This window comes from Neltuma alba, unplaced genomic scaffold (assembly GCF_004799145.2).
Source record: "Neltuma alba isolate B1F8T4 unplaced genomic scaffold, ASM479914v2 tig00011719_pilon, whole genome shotgun sequence".
Classification (NCBI taxonomy): Eukaryota; Viridiplantae; Streptophyta; class Magnoliopsida; order Fabales; family Fabaceae; genus Neltuma; species Neltuma alba.
The window spans coordinates 1,649-23,082 of NW_021636351.1; the positions used below are offsets into that span (position 1 = coordinate 1,649).

The following is a 21,434-nucleotide window of genomic DNA, read 5'->3' on the forward strand; positions in this document are numbered from 1 at the left end:
AAAAATTTATTTGTTCCACTAAGTGATTAACAGAGAGCAGTTAATGTTTTTTAGCCAAAGTTGGCCTTTTTTTTTTTTAAACAAGTTTTACTCCAAAAGAAATGTCCAAAATTAATAGAACTTGCTTTACTAAGAACACTAAATTTTAATTTATGATCTAAATTTTAATTTATGATCCACTTTTTGGATGTGCTGTTTGAATTTCTTAAATCTTACAATACCGATCACTTAATTCATTTTAAAGAAAATTCAGCTGGTTTTCCTTTTTAACATTAGTAATGGCACATGCTTCATAATTTCGTCACTTACTAACATAAGGCCTATAATTTACAGCAGCTCACGGCAAAAAACCCTGTGATATCACCGCCAGGGTTCTTAAAAAAAAAAAAAATAAATACGGGAAAAAAAATAAAAACCTAATAAACATAATTAAATTCTAAGAAGGAAAAAGACAAAACTGCCCTAATATTCTGATAAAACAACCGCAGATGAAAAAAAAGGAAGGTAAAATTCGCAGCTACCGTCGCCGTCCCCAATCATGCAACACAACGACGTCGCTTCATCGGCAAGAGAACCAGGAAACAAGCTCCGGACCAACGCGCCGCTCAGCAAGGGTCACGCGCTCGTCGGACACCAGCGGTGTCCGACAGAGAGGGCAGTTAAAATTGAGGTGGTCCAGCCAGCCATCAAAGCAGCATCGGTGAAAAACATGACGGCACGGAAGCCGTCGAACTTGGTCCCCATCTTCAAACGAGCTCTGGCACACCACACACTTGGGAGATCCAATAACGCCGGCAGGACCATCATCGCCGCCACCTACGATGGAGTATCTGTAAGATACACGGCGATTAAGATTGAGCTGCTCGGAAAGGACGATTAAGCTGGCAAGGCCCGATCCGACGGCGGCGAAAAATCCATCATCAACAACGACTGGGTTTGGGTCGAATCTGGAAAGTCCGAGCGATTGAAAGAGGGTGATAAGGAAGGAGCGGAGCTGGTGGAGGCAATCGGCGACGAGAGCCAAGAAAAGCAGAGGAATCGAATCAGAAGCGACGTCGTTTAGCTGGTTTTGCAATCCCATCTCTCTCTCTCTCCCCTTCTCTATGTATGTATATAGCTATAAACTTCGCTTTTTCTGGTTGAAAGATTCTGATAATTGGTGAATAGAGATGAAGAGAGAAAGAGAAGGATGTGCGGATTGAGAGGAGAGAGGCGCTTTGGTCTCTATAAAAGGAGGGCTCTGCAGGATGAGAGAGACGGGGGAGTAAAATATATATATATATATATATATATTAAAATAATAACAATAATAGTTAAATAAAATAAAATAATGAGAAAAAAATAGACAAAAAACGCGAATAAGAAATCATGGAATCTCTGAATTCTGAATGCACCGCGAGTCTCATGTGGGAAAGTAAATTTTCTATATTTAAAATATAAATACGAAGTATATAAATCAACAGTGAAATTTAAATCATTTTAACGTTGTTTTTCTATATAAAATTATAGATTGAAGTGTGTAATTTTTTATTTTATATAAGTGAACATATGTATGCATATAAACATGTGAATTCCAATTTAATTTCGAACTTAATATTTCACCCATGCCTCGTTAGTTAGTGATGCTGCTATCGAGACCATTTGCGAAGTTTGTAATTTTTGTCTTTAATTTTTTTAATATTTTTTTTCTTCTGTCATAAAATAATGAGGTTTTCCATTGAGAAGAAATAAAAAAAAATGAGACAAATAATGAAAAGGGTAGGTAAAGATGTTTAATGTGGTAATGATTTTGTAGCCAGGGCAATATGTAAGTTTTGTGTAAATAGAACGTGATGAGTTTAATCCCACTTTATAATTTCAGGTGGCTATTGAATTATATGATTTAAAAAAAAATTGAATGATTTAAATGTTTTTCAATAGAGTATGAAATAATAACAGCAAATTGTGAAGAGATTATTACATTCTTTGAACGCTGTATTATCAATTTTTTTGTAAAAAGTTTTGATGGGCAGGGCTCCTAAAAATCTGTACTTTTATGGCTTGTTTTCACATTTTCTCTCGTTATTCTTCACCCAATAAAATTAAAACTCACACACACACACAACACACACATATAAGGTTAATCTTACAACTTCTTACTCAAGTTAAAACTTAAGAGGCAATTAGTGTCAGTTGAGTCAAACGGCTCACACCTTATTTCACACACTTTATCGATTATCAGGTGTTCAAATTCAAATTCATGACTTCACATTAAGAAGAAGAAAAAAACTTCAAGGGAGATATTTATTGTCACTTACTTATCCCAACACTATTTTATTTCCTAGGACCCGTTTTTCTTGCATAGATATGTAATATAAACACTCTAAAAACCATGTGATTTCATGAAGAAAGTGGGATACTACCCTAACACTGTTATCGAAATGATGAGTGTATTAAGGAAGGATTGAAACTTTATTAGGATTAAGGTTGCAGAAAGATAAGGTTCTTTCTTTGATTTAGAAAAGATGCTTACGAGAATCTAAGAGATATCTTATGAGGATGTATTTAATAATATAAAAAAATGTTAAGTGCCTGTAAATTCACTTATGTATATAGATTTTCTTAAGACACAAGGTTATCACATCAAATATGGAAAGTAATAAATTAAGCTTATTAAGAAATTAGTTCAATATTAACATCATACCATAACAAATTCCTATATTCAATGGGAGGGAAATCAATTATCTTCACTTGATCAGTATCATTATAATGAATTTAGTGAGTTAATATTGACGAAATATCAATATCAATATCAATATCCGATTGATTTAAATAAAATTTAGGATAATTGTCACTTAAATTATTAGCCGTTAGGCAAGTTGATGTAATCAGATCACTTCCACATGAGGGAATTAAATGCAAACTAATAATATACTATATAGTCGATCACATAAACAAAAATAACATAAAAGGATTTAGTTATTAGATCAATATTTAATTTCTTTAATTACAATGGGACGATTAAATCGATACTTTCTAATTAAATACTACATTCAAGCCATTATATGTATAAATTAAATATATTCATAAAATATATTGAATAGGTTGTGCTTATGCTTGGTATGGAATTTTAGAAGTCATATTTTTTCTTTAAAAAAAAAAAGTTGACTAAAAAATGCAATATTTAATCTTACATTCGCGCTTTGTCTGTTTGTATTTACCAATGAAAAGCCAATTTAATGGCTTTTGGACTTATTTCATACATACATTGAACATGTTTTGCTTTTGAATTAAGAATATCAAAGGCAGATCTTTTTGAGAGGGACGCTAAGTGTAAGTTCAGTTTCATGCGCACGCATATAAGTGAAAAATGGCGTTTGAGTGGCAAACAGTTTTTATTTTAAAAAGAGGAAATACAAAGGGTGATTGTGGCAAAGACGTTTCAAATCTAATCAATCACTTTTAAGATTATAAAATAATACGTATTATAAAGCTTCTTGTTTCCAATCAAACCAAGACATGTTGTACATTTCTTGCATATTATTTATTTTATAACAAATTCTTGTTATTAATTATTATTAATATTTAACATTCACTTGTTCTAATTTAATTGAACAAAAGTATATTAAATATATAAAGCTAGTTGAGTAACTAATCTTCTCCTAATTTAAATCAACCAATTAAAATTACTTAAAACAGTTCATTTAATCTTTCTTTTTTTTATATTGAAAATAAAGAATTCAAACTCAAAACGAGTCAATAAACTGATACAATAATAAGAATTTCAATCAAAGAAAGTGAATAAGTATATATAACAGAATTATAGGTTCTTCTCTGTATTATTTTACCAAACACTTTCATAATCACATTGCGCGATCCAATTCTTTTATAAGAAGATTTTTTGCGACAACATGTCTGGTAAAAATCCATTAAAGATTAATTTTCTTATAAAAAAAGAACTAAATTTTCTTTTAACAATCTAATGAAAAGCCAAGTAAAATGCATTTGGACTCATTTCATGGATACATTGAACATGTTTTGCTTTTTAAACAACGATAATGGTTGAACATCTCCAATATTTACAATAGTTTTTCCAAGTGTGTGTTTTATATTATCCAAGTGATGAAAGAAACAATGGGCTGTGGGAAATACATGCATTATACGCACAACTTTCACACCAAAACAAATGAAATTAATTCAACCTTTCTCATTTGAAAAAATGAAAATAATTGTTCTTTTAAATAATATACTTCTTTTTGTATTTCTTGATATAAGAATTAGATAACTAGTTTGTAGATATTGAAAAAACTAATTAAGTTAGTTATTTGTACTTCTTGGTTTCTCTAATCTTGTGCATTAGAAATACCTCTTGAATGGAGCCGTGGAGCCTCTTGCAATCAATAGTGATATTTTTAAAAAAAATTATAAATTTGGAAGACATAGTGAATTAAAATCATATATTTTAAATTAAATCTAACTTTCTAACTAGCTTTTATATTATAGAAAATGGGTAGTATTATTTATATCTGGTACTGGAACTATTACTCAGATTCAAACATTGGGGGGCCTAAACAAGAACAGTTTTCAACTTAACTATTTTATTAGTATATATTATTCAACTTTGTTAAGAATAAGAATAATTATTTAGATCTCATTAAAGATATAAACCATTGAATTGATCAAACAATCAGAATTTATTCAAATTAAATAATTCTATCCCTTAAAAAAATTAGCACATATTTATAAAATATGAAATTTTCAATAAGCCGTACTATATATATTCACAAATTATATACAATGCAGTTCATTTTTGAACTCCCTGTAATGCATGCACCAAAGCATGTCTATTTTTATGCATATACATTAATATCAGTATGTTACTGCATCTTTATTCATAAGATAAAATACTCTCTCTTATCGTAAACCACAAAAAAAAAAAAACAAACAAACAAACTCTCTCTTATCTTAGATTCATTATAAAATTTTAAATTTGCAACTAATTAAGCATTTTTTTGGTTAATGGTAGGATAATAATTTGAACTTAAATGATGCACTTCCTTAATTGTTAAATTCATGTGACCTTATTACAGAATTTATATTATTCTTTGCTGTTGGAAAATCATGCAGCCCTTTGATTCTTTTTTTTAAAAAAAAAAATCGTCTTTATTATTCAACTCTCAATTAGTGCTCCAATCACGTTAGGGAGGTTCTCAGTTGCAGGATTAGCCCTTTAAATAATTTTTGGATTAGAGAGTTGACCCACCTGCAGCCTAAACTAAATGATCTGAATCTGCACAATGAGTTATCGCAATCACTATTATAATGAACCATATCTATGTCATAAAAACATATATATAATGGAGATAGAGTAATAAACTTATGCAGGAACACTAAAGTAACTTTTTGGTATAAGGTATCACAATATTTAAAATCACCATATTGATTTGATAATTATAGAAGTGTTTCTTTTTTTTTGGGTGGTATGAGTTGCTGACTAATCAATCCTCAATGAACTTATTAAAGTAACCAAAATTCCTTAATTGAAAAATAGAAAAGAGCTATAGAGACACATGATCACTTGCTAACTTATAACTAAAATTGGAGACAGGCTGCGTTATAGGTGGGAATGAATTTATATTATATATATATATATATATATATATATATATAAACTAGAAGGGCAATCCACATTATTGCGTGAATAATTATTTCCCCCCATTCAGTTACATTTAAGTACAGTTCTCCATATCTAGAATATAAGTTTTTTTTTAATTTTACTTCTCTGTTCCTTAATATAATAGCTATTTCACTAATTTAATTAGATTAAAGAAATTAAGTAAGTTAATTAATTATAAGAAATATGAAATTTTTTTTAAAGCATCATAATCATCTTTCTTAATATCCTTCTTCCCTCATTTACTTGATTATAGTTGAGGGAGTATCTATAGGGATAATTTAGAAAAAAATGATAAATATGAGAAATAGATCTTATGTTTAAAATCAAAATTAACTTAATAATTAAATTCTATATTAAGAATCGAAGGAGTATATAATGGGGAGACTTCTAATCTAAGCCTACATGAGGATAAAACTCTCGTGTCTCTTGTTTTTTTAAAAAAAAAAAAACTCTCAATAGTGTTAATTACCTGGTCAACATTTAGACTAGAAATAACGAACAGTACAAGTGTGTAAATGCTGATTCATAAAAAGTACTCTTTCAGTTTTAAATATAAAACTCTTTTACAGTGTAATTTACACTACAAAATAAGTCTTATATTTAGAATTGGAAGAATAGTAGAAATGTTCATGTGCTGATATTAATCAACAAAGCATATCAAAACTCAGAATTGAACCAAACATGCCATGAGAGATAGTAGTAAAAACTAATCTCATATCTTATATATTTATTATTTTAATTAACTTTAACGGATATTTTAATCTACATGATTTAATTAGTTGGCAGATGAGATAATATGGAGTAATTAAACAAGGCTGGTGTGGGCGCACATAAACGATAAATGACATGAGTTGTGGGGGCAAAGGGAGAAATGTCACCGAGATTTCCAACACGACTCACACATGGGAGCTCAAAAGACACGGACGCGTTTGTGCGCTGGAATTCACGGGAAACAGACAAATACCGTGATATTTCGAGATTCTCGCGAGATCTCCGCTGCTTGGGCGACTCGTGTTCACACCTCTAATCTCCATGATTAACAGCGCTAAACCCAATAATTATGAATGAAGAGGATCAGACACTCGATTAATCAAAAGTTTGATTCCCCAGAGATCGTATCTCCACCGTCCAACCAGATCCGCATATCTGCCGACCACACAATTGGTGCCTTTAAATAAGATAAAGCCTTAATTAGAGTACTCCTTCGGTCCTTATTATAAGACCCAATTTGACTTTTTATTTGGTCCTAATTATAAGACCCAATCCATTTTGTCTCTTATATTTATGCATTTTTTTCCAAGATAATCCTTCTAATAATAATAGTTTTAGCTAATATACTTAATTAGCAAGGATATTTTAGGAATAACAACACTTATTTATTATAAATAACCAACTTAACTTACTTCTTTAATCTCCTCAAATAAGTCAATTGGGTCTTATAATTAGGACCGGAGGAGTATTATTTATTGGATATAAAAGCAACTTGTTTTTCCACCAATAGCAGAGAATTAACATTGTGGGGTCACCCATTTGTTTTCCCTTTTAATGTCGAACCATTTGGCTTCTGATGCTCCCGATCAGTCTGAAATTTAGTGAAATCAAGGGTTATGATTAGAGAGAAATTTTATCCTTTAGTTGTGGAGGGAAGAAAAGACTAGTGGGGGCATGGTCTCATGACTATAAACAAAAAATCATAGTAATAACAATAATAAAATCATTTTTTCTTGAAATATTTTATTAAAATACAAAATAAATGATACAATTTTTTTTAAATTTTTTAAATAAGATACAACATACAATAATATAATTATAATAATTAATAAAATTAAACCCATCAAGGGTTTCACATTAATTTTAGCAGTATTATATTAATTTTTTTCATTTCTTATTTTTTTTAAAAATATATATGTAATTTCATACTATTTATATTTTTCAATTCCCATAATAAATATTTATTTAAATATAATTCTAATTATAATTGTTATGCGCATAAAAATAAAAAATATAACTGTGATTATAATATATTCAAATAAATCGGATTATAATTAAAAATATAAGTCTCATGTATTAGATGGGGTATAAGAAGTAGTCATAGCTTATACTAATCAACATATTCAATACTCCTCTGGTCCTAAATACGAGACTCTTTTTGTAATATAATTTACATTATAAAAAGGGTCTTATATTTAGAACCGAAAGAGTACTTTTAATACAATTAACTTACTCCACATGGATTACCTCTTAACATGTGACTTGTAAAGTAGATTGACTCATTTAATCTAATTTAAATTGTTGAACCGTTTTTCACAATCATACCTACTGAGTAAGCGCAATAATTATATAATTAGAAATATTAATGTATAATATGATATAAAAAAATCATATTCCTTTTTTATAATAAAAAGTATAGATGATTTTAGATTTGACTTGGCTCTTTTCTTTTTTCTTTTGTATACAATTTAGTTATAGGAAAAAATGGTAGGGAAAAGGGAAAAGGAAATGTGAAGTACATAGTAGAATACTGAGAAAGGACAATTATATAATTATTATAAGAGGCTTCTGGTCTTGTCGTTTGGACAGGTCTCTGCCTACCATCGTGCTTATCCTAACATATTGATAGGGAAAGAGTTTGGCGTTTTATGAGGACCCCATATAAAATTATAAATAAATAAGATTTCCACTAAGATTTTATTATTATTTTTTATAAGACAACTTCATATATGCCCCGACAACTCTTTCTTTTTCTAATATTAGTAAAAAAAAATATAACCTATTAACCAACATCACTTTTCTTTCTTCACCTTCTCGCCTCAGTGTGGTTCTTTATATAAACACATAAACTTCAAATACCAAAAGAAAGATTTGAATGAAGGTTGGCTCCATTTGCTATACACTAATTAAAGAATCCTGTTTTAGTATATAAAAAATAATATATCTATCTATATATATATACTACTTTCAATTCTAAATATAAGAGCTAGTCAACTAATTTGAGTAAATTGAAAAAATTAGTTAAATTAATTATTTGTAATAAATATGTATTATTTTTCATAAAATACCTTTGCTAATCATATATATTAGTTATAACTACTATTTACTAAAACTTTTAATATGTGCAATTATTACAAAGACTATCTTAAAAAAAATACAAGAGGCAAATTGGGTAGCAACCAGAAAGAGGAGAATCCAGCTGCTTGATGGAAATGAGAGAATATATGTGTGTCTATATATATAATTAATACCAGCAGGACTTGAGTCTAACAGGAGAGACTAGTCCTTTATAATATGATGAACTAATATTTAAATTCCTGTTAGGAGAGGTGTGTACATTTAGTATGTAACAGTGATTCGAATAAGATTATTTTTAATAGGAGAATATCTGTATTTTAGCAAAAATATATATAATTAATGAAACGCTAAACAAAAATTTATGGTATACATTGAAAATTGGGAAAAGAAGGGTGAGCGTGTGGGCTGCGTGCTGTTAGAGGGAAAGGCATGCAAAAAAGTGAATAGAAGGGTCCAGAATTGATAACAAATTCAAGTGATCATCAACAACTGGTCAATCACAATGACAGCCACAAAACAAATTACATATTTACATTGCTTTCCTAATGTCACTATCCCCACAAGAATTTTTTTAATTATTATTACCGTTACAGTTACTGTTATTTCTGGATTCTTAATATAAGTTATCGAACTAATTTAGGTAAATTAATAAAACTAAAGCTAAATAAATTACTTTATTCTAATAAAAATACCATACTTTTTTAAAAAATATTCCTATGTAACATTAGCTTAAATATCAGTTTATAAGTTAAATAAATTAATTTGAAAAAAATAATAAATATGAGAAATAATAGGCATTAAGATCTTATATTTAAAATTAAAATTAAAATTTTTTAAGTTTTAACTAACTCAGATGAGAGAAGCACCTAAAAATTATTATAAAATGAAAATATAAGTTACCATAGCAGTAATGCCTTTAAAGCTCAAATCCTTTGCAAGAAAAATGATCGCCTTTACGAGTATTATTTTTAATCACTAGTTTTTTTTTTTTTTTGCAACTGTAAAATTGCTATTGTCAAAGTAAACGGGGAGGAATTGGATTTATGCCATAAATAAAATAGAAAATGACGCGAACAAGGTAAGAATGGAGTATTTATGGAGATAGGTCCCACTTTTATAAAGGGCATTTTGTTAATCATATAGTAATATTTTCTCAGGAAGGTTCAAGAAGAATCAAGAAAAAACCCATTTATAAAATATGGAAGTGGTAGAATCCAGAGCATCCTTGGGAAATTAGGTGCACCACTTTGTAAAAGCATCATTATGATTCACTGAACTAGTAGCCAGTAGGTAACAAATAATGCTAACAATGACAATAACAACAAAAACAATAATAATAAAATAATTATGGTCTATGATGGAACAGTAACTTCTACCTAAAAATGTCACTGAACATTAATTTACCTCAATTTTTTAAGGTGCTTCAGGATTGCTAATTTTGGCTTGAGTAAGAGTGCCAATTGGATCGTTTAAAAAAAAAAAAAGACAGGGAAAGTTCTTTTTTCTGTTCTTTTTAATTTGTTCTAAACATGCAAGTTATCCATGTGCAACTTGGAATACCTGCTAAAATTAACCCTATAAAATATGCGGTTGGGTTGGAGTTTACAATGGGCTCATTCGACTTGTTTTCTTATTTTTTGTGGATTCTGTAGCTGGGGGCCTGGAGTGAACATTGGGTTTTGCTGATGTGTCAAACCCAACGAGTTAACATTTTAAAGATTGGGTTCATGATAAATTTGAGAACCAGGTTTAAGGAAATTGATTTCCTTTATTATGCACCATTCAATTTATTACTGCCTCTGGTCCTGTTATCTTAAATATAGAAATTAGATAAAAGTTTCATTTTAGTCCTAAATATAAAACTTTAAGTTAATTTGTCATCCAAATTTATAATTTTTTGCTCAAAATGTTCCTATTAATTTCACATATTAAAAGACTTCTAATTAACAAATAGTATCAATGCACCAAATTAAACAAGATAGTTTAGAAAAATTAAAACACATTTACTACAAATAATTAATTTAACTAATTTTTTTAATATTCATAAATTAATTATCTAGCTCTTATATTATTTTTATATTAAGGATTGGAGGATATGTAACACGATGTGCTATATGAGATGATGAAACAAGAACAATAAGCATGTTAAAATTGTTGATAAATATGAGTGCAAAAGCCCATTCCCTGTAGGCGTACCACTCACGGCTCACAAGTGAAAATGACTAATACCTCCAAAATGGTCACAATTTTGAAATGGCCGTTTCACAGATAACTATCTTTACTTTTTTCATTAATAATAACTCCATCTAAAATGCCACATAAAAAGTCTATAACCAGCTTTCAGCAGCAAATACCATTCTGACAACATCAGGTTAAGTTCTTTAGATATTGCTATTACCTACAGATCCATGAGTCCAGGCTCTAACCTCTGGACTTCCAGAACCTGATATGCTCCCATCGTTTATCTGCTGCGAAGTTGCCATGCTACCGGGATTCAGTTGCCGAGTGCTCAATTGAGGCAACTTACTATGCAGTGAGGGAAGTAGAGGTAGAGATGGAACCACCTGATTAGCTAACCTAGCCGCCTTGTTTGGCCCAAGCATTGCCATTGGCCCAATGTCCTGCTGCAACACCATATGGGATGGCTGGCTTGTCTCTGCCCAGGGCTCCCTGCGATTGTTGCATATGTTTCTCATGTTAATAGCATGTGCGTGGGCAGTTGAGAGCATGCTTGCATTTCTCGGGGTTGGCAATCCGCCAACGAAACCCTGACCTTGGCTAGTGTTCGGTGTTGGGAAAACCGCAAATCTGCCATCTGAAACTGCACCAAAGAGCTGCTCATCGTTCGAACCCAGTATATGATTATTCTGGAGATTGCTAGAGGTGCTCAAACTGTTCAGGCAGTGCATCAGTCCCTCAGAAAGTATAGGTCCAGAACAATTGATGCCAGTGATATGACTACAGGAGCTAGATTCTATGTTTCTGATGATCCTTTGGCCTCCATTTAATGGTACTGTACCATGGCCGCTTGCAGCAGCGCCCAGATAAACTGTGGATTCTGTCCCTGGAATGAGTTCCTGTTCTTGCCAATGCTTCAGCAGCTGCATTTGATATTGCAACCACAAAAATTTATTTGCACTCTGTTGCCACCACTGCTGGATGGACCTCATTTGCTGTTGAAGATTGTCAATTTGAAGATTAAATGCACTGTTGTGGGTCGGCTGCGGTGATGAGAAACTATTTCCACCCACAGTGACATTCAATCCAGAGAGAATAGTGGGCTGTGGTGATTGCGTAGGAACATCGAATTGGAATGGCATCCTACTACTTGAATTATGCAAGGGAGGTGAAGACAACCCAACAGCGCAAGTTGCAGAAGGTTTCACTGTTCTATGTGTCAAAATGGAATTACTGACAATTGGCTGCTTTTTGATACCTAATTCACCATTTTCGTTACGAGGTAAGGACCCAACTTGATCACTAATTATGCGGTACCCTTCACGAATCATCTATATCCAGGAAAAGCATTATATCAAGCATATAAGAAAGCGACGATGAAGAAAATTTTCATAGCAGACATCATGTGCAACTCACCAATGAAGTGAACTGACAAGCAATCTGGTTTGCAGAACGCAGCTGTATAAAGTGCAAACACAATCAGATTAATCGGATTCATAATAATATTACATTTTAGGCCACAGTAGTCAGAGATAATGTCAATCCCAATGAGAAAATCCAATTAGAAAGGCAAATCGTAGGGCAGAAAAATGTTAGGAATTAGTGCAAAAATTACATAACAGAAGAATTATAATGTACCTATCAAACTGCTCGTCCTGAGACCTAAATTTATGTGGCATATCAAATTCAGTCCCCAAGCAAATATGGGCCCAGGACCCCCAAAAAGAAAAAAATCAGATATCGACCATTCCCCATCGTTATTTAGATGACTGGTAAACTACAATTCAAAAACTGGTTCACTAGATACAGTTATGAAATGAGGGGAAAACAGGAAATATTGTAATACCTGTAAAATAAGAAGGCAAGCATATCAAGATCTGAAACATGAACCACTAGCTAATGCACGATATATTGACTAATATAGCATCATGGATAGTGGTTAATTAGGGAAAAACCACATTTATCAGAAGACAGAATGCGTAAAACACAGGGAAATTAAGCTTAAAAGTTAGATGAGCATGACATGACATCCATGTTCAAGGATCCACAAAAAGATGGCGAGGTCAATCAGTTCAAAGATGCATTAATTTTTAGGGAAAATTAGGGAGAGGGACCTAGTGGCGACAATAATTACGGGGGAAGATCTTAAAAACTGTATTTATTTGGGAGGACCAAATACTAGAATATAAATTTAAAATTACCAATTTGCCCTTAACAAAATCCCATAAATTATCTATAACCATATCCTATAATTTTTTTTAACAAAATAATTGAAGTTTATTCAAATTAATTCAAACTAATTGGAATTACAAAGTTACAAAACAATTCTAAATAATTCAATTCAATTCAATTAGTAAGTAATACTAATTAATTTATTCTTCCATTAGTTTTTTAAAAAAATGAAACTCCTATTTTGAGCTTCCTAAATAATGAGCTGATCAAAATTATATAGCTGAATTAAAAATTAAAATATATATATAACTTATCCATAATTAATAAGAACAAAAAATATCATGTAGGTTTAAACTTGATTTTCTTACTCAAACTATTATAACTACTTTTATTATGACAAATATTTATTAATATAATGAATTTCTTATGTCATTTTTTATTTTAAATTTTAAATTTTATTAAGTAAGAGGATTCAACTTATTCAAATAAAATAATAGTACAAAATGGATCAGCAAAAATGTGGAACAACTTTTTTTTTGTGAATGGAGAACTTTACTGCCCTGCTCATTTTTCAAAAAGCCCACAAAAAATTATTAATAAAAAATAATGGAAAAATAAATTAGTTAATGTTGGCTATTAATTTAATTAATTAGAATTAGTGTCTGACTTTAAAATTTAAATTAGTTTGAATTAATTCAAATAAATTGTAATTATTCTACTAAATGATATGAAAATTATAGGAAGTGATGAGAGAATATAGGGGTTATGGTTTGAATAGGGGTGAGTTTAATCTTTTTAAGTTTATATTTTAATATTTGGTCTTTTTAAATAATTAAAGTTTTTAAGATCCTTTCTAATAAATATCTTTTTCTCCTGGTCCTGCTCTCTAATTTTCCCTAATTTTTAGTCAGTCAGCATAACTAATCACACCTTAGGCCGACAAATAATCATTCTATCAGCCAGTTTCTCCAGTTGACATTTAAAAAATAATAATAACAATGAGCTAGAAGCGTTTTGACTCACAGAACTAGAAAAAGTAGGCAAGAGAGACGAGGAAACAGGATGATCTCCATCACATCCATAGAACACGTGCACTTCAACTGTTCCAATGTCTAGGTTTTCCAACATGACCAGTTTAACCAGAGCTGCGTTATCAACCACTGGACAGTCACTTCCTGGGATAGGGGAGTAAAAGAGATTCAGCAGCACTCAAGGAGTTGATTTTGAAAGAAAAGTTATAAAATGTGGATATTTTTACTTTGAATGTTATGATATTCATGTGAAAATATCAATGTCCTAGTTTTCCAGTAACTGGAATACTTGGATGAAGAAATTTTATATCCCATAGAATCTTCTGACTTTCCACCGTCCTCAAAACTTGCAAGGTGAACACCAACCAGGGGAGGAGTCTGGTGGAAGGATGGCTTCTTTCGAACAATTTGATCCAACTTGAGCTTCCTGTCAATCAATCCATACCTGAATACAAATAAGAGTACCATCATGGCACAAAAAACATTCCAACATCAGTTAAACACTTCACATGAATTAATCGAAGAGTCACCTCTCACACACTTCTAGAATCTTTAATAATCTGCTAGAAGCATTTTCATCTTCAACTGATTGCTGTGGTGGACACAGGTTCTTCACAGTCAGGCTATTTGCACCAGCCAGATTACCGCTGCTCATGCTGATGACTGCACCAGCTGCTTCAGCTTTCAAACCTCTAGAACGAGAGCTTTTATGTGCCGCTCTCATAGAAGCCTGCCTTTGCAAGGAACTGCTATTTCGAGTAGTTGACAGACTTCCATCTGCAGCTGTAGCCTGCAAATTCTGAGAGACTTTTCTCTTCAGAGCAGCATTTCCATTTTTCAGACACTTGTCATAAGGCTGATCCAAGTGATTGGATGAGCAGATGGAAGTGCTATTAATTGTCGACAGCTTCAATAAGAAGTGCTGTTTTGAATTATACAAATTAGATGGACCAATGCTCCTATCCTTGCAAGAACCATCAGCGTGTAGGCCACTTGGCTCAGCAGGCTCCTGTTTCACAAAGGGAGCTCTGATCTGATCGTTTTGAATTCCTTTAAGCATCATTTGGTCATTACGTGTTGATTGCTTGACATGGAATTTTCTCTTTTTGCTTTCACATAGACTTTTCTCAACATCAAATTGCTGTTTTGGTGCGTTGTCCACCCACTGTAGTTCAGGACCTTCAGGTGCAATGCTGACTTGGCTGCCTACAAGCTGGAGTTTAGGCAGGTCCACTGGCTCTTGTTTTGGTTTCTTATAAGGGATTCTTTTAGTAGATTGTTTGTTGCAAACGCTGTTCTCACAAGAAACTATGGAATTCCCCAGAGCCATGCCATTCGTAGCATTAGCAAGTGGTTGATTGGGCATATAAACAAAATTAGGTATCTTTGGAACCATTAAGGCAATTGAGCATGATGAGTAATCAAGAGCAGAATTTATCCCCGGTGGATTACAAAAACGGCTGGAGATATTTTCCAGCATACTAGAAGTGCTTTTTTCTTTTCCCAGAGGACCACATTGAGGTTTGTGCTTTTGGGTGAGATAATCACGCATAGCATGTTTTAGAAGATTTGAGCTTCTGATTGGCAAACCTTGCATTGGTTCATCACTTAGCTTTCTTTTCTTCCACTTCCATGCAATACCCAGATCAAGCTGCCATGCATGCTAAGAATTAATCAATATGGTAGTGAAGGATTAATCATGCGTTATAAATTGAGTTCAAGTCAAGACTTTAAATTTGGTGAGTGTTAGGGTACACATTCACTCAAAGTTATATCCATTAGCCTTATTTGCAAGGAAAAAGCTTTAGACACTCCTTATTTATATATGAAATGCTTTTAGCAATCTCAGGAAGAAAAGATCTTTCAGAAGTTACAAGAATAATATAACCATCAATACCTTCTTTCCTCGAGATTCACCAAAAAGTTGGCCCCCTAAAGGTTCCGGGTTCAAATGAAGATCTGGTTGCAAAGCCTTGATGATGCAAGACTCAATTTCCTGATAATATAACATGAAACTAACATAGGGCTCATGATATGCAATGCATAAGATGAAATATACACAAGCTTAAATTGATCAATGTATACCTACCAGAAGATCTTTATATGTCCAAGAATCATTTGAGACTGACAATATGTCCTTGACAACAGTTTCCATGCACAATTGAAGGGTCAACTTATGCACAATTGGGATATTCGCAGTTGATGAAGTGTGATCCTCTTTATATATCAAAATATGGCGATAATCCCGAATCTGCAAGGTATTAACTTTCTTGTGAACAGGGATAACAAGATTAACTTCAATGTTTGACCTCTTTAATCCCCTAAGATGAGATTATATGCATCAAGAGGCAGCTGAACATTTCTCAAACGAGAAGATAGTTGACATTACACAGTGATAAATGAATTACTTCCTCTGATGTATTTGTATGGCAATCAGAAATCAGAGTAAAGGCCAGAAATTATAGTGAACTGGTGAAGTAATAATTTCTATACGTAATCTGCGCTTTGAAAATATACAGTGGTACGCAGGTACTCCACATATGCAAAATGATATAGTATCTATAATTTTGAGTTTTATCTCACCTCACACATAAGAGCTCCATTGATGTACTTGCAAGGAATATCATCAAGCATATCTCCAGGTAACCAACCATACTCAATGGCCTGGTGTGTGAAAGAAACATGGCAAAAGGTAAAAACGAGGGGGAAAAAAAAAACGAAAAAGTAAACCATGGGATGTGCAGATCACATTCTAACATGAATAGAACATTATAAATGTAAAGCACTATTTTTTCAAACCAAAAAGTATAAATTTCATTTTTTATTTATTTGTTACCCTTTTGAATGTCAACTGCTGTGTGATTTAGCTGATACAGTGTGGTAGGAATTTCCCAAGCTAAAATTTCATGTGAAATAATGTTTGCTTAGGTAAAGAAAGAGATGAGCAGAATTATAAAAGAGCATAATATATGGAACAAGGCTTCATAAGTATGAATATCAATTGACAGATACCCACAAATGGAAACACACAACTTCAAATGAGAAGGACGTAAACAGCGTTGCACCATTTTCTCCTAGCATGAGAAACATTTCAAATAAAAAAAAATGGCCAGGGTTGCTACAGATGTTTGTGACATGCAAGTTGAAGGGCACCGAGTGAGTAGCTATTGTGGACTCATGCATTTATGTTAGTGAACATTATTCATAATATGTAGCGTACAAACTTGAAAATACCTCCAGTCTCATTTACATATATATTAGTAGAATGTCAAAAGCATAAACACATCCAATATTACAGATATTCAAAACAGAAGCCAAATTAAAAGTACTGATTACAAACTCATTAGAGTATGAGGTGTGAATATGATTCGTTTCTGCAAATCACTAACAGATATATGCCAGAGAGGGAAACACAATAACACCATTACTAAGTTAAAGCATCATTTTTGCTTAGAAGTAAGGGGGGAAAAGAAAATAGGATCTATATAGCCTTTGCTAAGAGGATATATAGCATACTAAGATCAAATCAATATATAGTCTGGTCAATCAGATTTGAGTAAATATATCTTTTGATGCTTACAGAGAAAAGTGTTTCTGACGCCTTGTCATATGGAAGCAACTGCTTTGGCACATCACTGGGGAACTGCAGGGGCAGAAATCAACAATAAGGATTAAATTCCAGTAGTAGTGAGAAGCAGTATAAATGACTAGCATACATAACTCTTAAGTTTTAACCCTTGTGATACCGACCTCATTACCTTTCCCAATAGAAAATCCATCTTTGAATAAATTCAGTGAGAAGGACACCTCAAGTCCTGCATGATAGCTAACCATGAAAACGAATGCTTTCATAATAGATTGCTGTACAATGTAAGTATTAACATTACCTTCTGAGGTTGAGTGCGATAGATTCTTGTGCTTCTTATTTGAGTCATCAACTAATGCAGCTCCTATCTGAGATAAGTTTCCCCATATCAAAATATTTGATATTAAATTTCTCACGTACTATCATATAAATTAAGATAAGATTTATCGCAAACCCAAGAATTATTTTTTGAGTATGCTTTTTTTCAAGTATAATGATGCTTTTAGTATAAGTATATTGATGCCCAATCCATGAAGCAGGGAAACATGAAAAAAGAGTTGAATCAATTAACGACACTTATCATGCACTGCATCAAGCAGGGAGGAGAAAAGAGATTCTAAAATAAAATGTCACAGATCTGTTTTCTTTGCAATGCAGAAAGAAAATTAAACTACAACAGATCAAATGGCTAGAATAACTTGGCATTTTGTGGTATACAAAGAAGATGCGCCTTCACCAATCGAGTATGATAGACAGAAATTATTTCCTTTTAGGTAGGAAGTGTGAACTTCAATTTGCAAAGGTGAGAGAGCGACTTCTAGAGGGAGTTCTTTAAAATTTCTGGAGATATATTTCATAAATGTGCGGTCCTAAATGACTATACAATGTTGTTGATAGATTAAACTATGGATGACCCTGTGTATCCCAATTCAACATTCATAGTGTTGAAAGGTAGACATATGGAATTTTGTTCCCATATGTTTAAAGTAGGGTGGCTGGTGACATATTTTCCTTGAAGAATACCCACAACATGCAAATTCACCTCAATTGCTCAATTACTGGCTATTATGCTACAATGAAATAAATGTTTTCCCCTGTTTTTCATCTACATAAGCCACATGCAACTCAAACGGGCTAAGTAGAAAGAAAATGATATATTGCTTCCAGCCCCTTAGATTTCAATAATTATATACCTTTTCTCTAGTATCCCCAACCCTCTGACAATTTTAACATCCAATGCTTGGGGACCGAGCAATTTTGATATCTCACATTTCAATTTTTAACACATTTAGTCCCCAGAGTTATTAACTTTTGACGACTATTATTTCGATGGAAAAAGATTCTGCTACAATTTCGCTGCTAGAATGATGAATTTCATGTTGATCTACAAAAATAAAACCCGACATTCATTCATATAAATTAAACAGAAAAATAAACAATGTAAATGATTAAAAGACAGCAATGAAATAATAAATAAAGTGGGGCTGACAAATTGGTAAAGCAACATTCCAAGTTGTTATTCAATAGAAGATGATTTTAAACTTTTGCTTTTCGACTGGTTGATAACAGTTGGTAGTGTGGGAATCGTGTTGAGGGACCTGACCTTTAGCCTCCAAACGACGGGGATAGTCAAATCCCCATCTTCCCAAATTTCATATACGAAGCCTTGATGGGCCATACACACAAAAGAACGGTGATTCCCTCTTTCTTGTTTTTTTAATCTGAAAAGCTCGACTTTTCAAGAATATCATGCAAAAGTTTTTCTTGACCAGAAAATATCACGCAAAAGTTGACGGTTGCAGCCAGCATTATTCAAATAAATTTAATATTTGAGAAGATACTACAAAAAGGTAAACAATCATCGTTGATGCTGGACAATATTAAAACTATGTTACAGCATGTGATTATTTATTAATTAACTAAAGAAGAATGAAGTCATGAACACTCAGGCACCATTATCAATCCAATGGAAGAGCATGATCAGACGAGAGCATCAAGCCCCAACCCCTCCGGCCCTCGGATTGCATCAAAACAACCTCATTTCAACTCTCGAATTGATATTCACACAACCACGCTCACACTCATCCCCCAGAAGAAAAAGCCCCCAGACCAATAGTCCAGAACTACTGAAATGCCATTCAAACTTCAAAAAATCGCAAAAACGAACAAAATGCGAACCAAAAAATCAAATAATCTAACGACGAACACATGCCTCGGCGATCCTAGGCTGAGAATCATTTGTGGAGGGAGTGTCGTCAGCTTTGTCGTCAATTGGAAGCAGCTTGGGCTTACCTGGTACCCACTCTTGCAACCTCGAAAGACACGCCCATGGGTGTGGTGTTCAAGCCGAATCGCAGAGCGAAGAAGAGAAGTGCGTTATGGAGGAGTGGAAATTGGAGGGAGGAGAAGAGGCGCAGCCTCCAAGGCTTCTTACAGAGATTGTACTGTGGGTGATTTGCGCAAGGGAAACGAAGGTGGCGTTCTTCCCGTTTTATATTGCCAACTCTGCCATGAAGGCGAACACGTAGAAAGAGGCGTGACTCCTTTCTCTCTCCTCTTGTCTTTCTCTTCTCTTTCTCCGGGCCAGTATTTTTTTTCCTCTCTTTTTTTTTTATTACATAAAAAAGCCGTCATAAAACTCTTTACTTAGGAGTTAAGAAAGACAAAATGGACGTCAATTTTACAATTCTTAATTTTGACTAAAATTGTGGATAATTTTTTAAATAATTTTACGAATTTATACTATTTTATGATTTAAATTTAAGTAATTTTTTCAATACAATTCCTTTAAAATTTAAATCCCTAATTTAGTAGTATTATGTAATCAATCGCACAGTTAGGACAACTTATCACTCAACCCAGATTAAAATATATCAAGGTCAAAAAACCCAGATTAAAATATAAGCATTAAATAACTAAATTACACAACTTAAAAGTTGATAAAAATTTGTCAAAAACAATAAATAATAAAAAAATACAATTTTTTCTCAAAATATTTTTATTTTTGGAGAGGATAAATAGGATAAAGAAGTGGGAAAATGATATGAAAAATATAAATTAATTATGAATAAAAATAGAAAAATGTATTAAATGATTAAACAAATTCAAATTGATACTTATATAAAACAAAATTCTTAAGAAATGTGTGCTTATATTTTGAATTAGAGGGAGCATTATTGATGTAAATTTTTTATACTACCTAAACAAAAATTTTAAACATAAGATTTAAAAATCTAAAATTCAAATACAAATGTATATCCATTTATTCAAACACCACTTTAAGATATGAATAACTATTTTATGATGGGAAAAATGGTAAGTAATGTTTTGAGTTTCACCTGCTCAAGTAAATAAGAGTAAAATGGATACAAATAATAGTCAATAATCCAAATTACTTTAATATAATAAAATTGATAATGTTTTGATCTTCAAAAATCAATAATTATTTTTCAGAATTTACAAATTCATGAAACGATTTGAGAATGATTTGATAAAAGTTATAGAAAGTATATATCTCATACAAGTCAAAACGCCAGTAGAGGCTAAAATAGAATGTAAAGTGACTTCATCAATGTGGGGCATAGGAGGGGCACTGGGGCCCATAACCATGCAATAGTACATCTGGAATCAAGAGGACGGAACGTCCTGGCGTCAAGGAAATGCATGGGTACACATAAGCATGGAGTATTGTTTTGTTAATTTGCAGGAATATCCTTGTTTTATTCATTAATATTTAAATTTT

General features: G+C 32.2%; 2 protein-coding genes across 2 annotated transcripts; both read right to left on the minus strand.

The window, feature by feature from the left end:
- Positions 1 to 289: 289 nt before the first annotated feature.
- Positions 290 to 1,216, minus strand: LOC114717224 (E3 ubiquitin-protein ligase RHA2A-like). The gene has a single exon (XM_028902323.1). It carries the CDS (start codon positions 1,079 to 1,081, stop codon positions 560 to 562), a length of 522 nt encoding a protein of 173 aa, XP_028758156.1. The 5' UTR covers positions 1,082 to 1,216; the 3' UTR covers positions 290 to 559.
- A 9,890-nt stretch (positions 1,217 to 11,106) lies between these two features.
- Positions 11,107 to 20,022, minus strand: LOC114717225 (uncharacterized). Its single transcript, XM_028902324.1, has 13 exons — positions 19,985 to 20,022; positions 19,772 to 19,835; positions 17,994 to 18,060; positions 17,857 to 17,921; positions 17,687 to 17,749; positions 16,690 to 16,770; positions 16,196 to 16,357; positions 16,004 to 16,102; positions 14,637 to 15,769; positions 14,388 to 14,551; positions 14,099 to 14,250; positions 12,320 to 12,361; positions 11,107 to 12,234 (listed from the first exon to the last, which is right to left on the minus strand). The coding sequence occupies exons 1-13, from the start codon at positions 20,020 to 20,022 to the stop codon at positions 11,107 to 11,109; spliced, it is 3,258 nt and encodes a 1,085-aa protein (XP_028758157.1).
- Between the last annotated feature and the right edge of the window lie 1,412 nt (positions 20,023 to 21,434).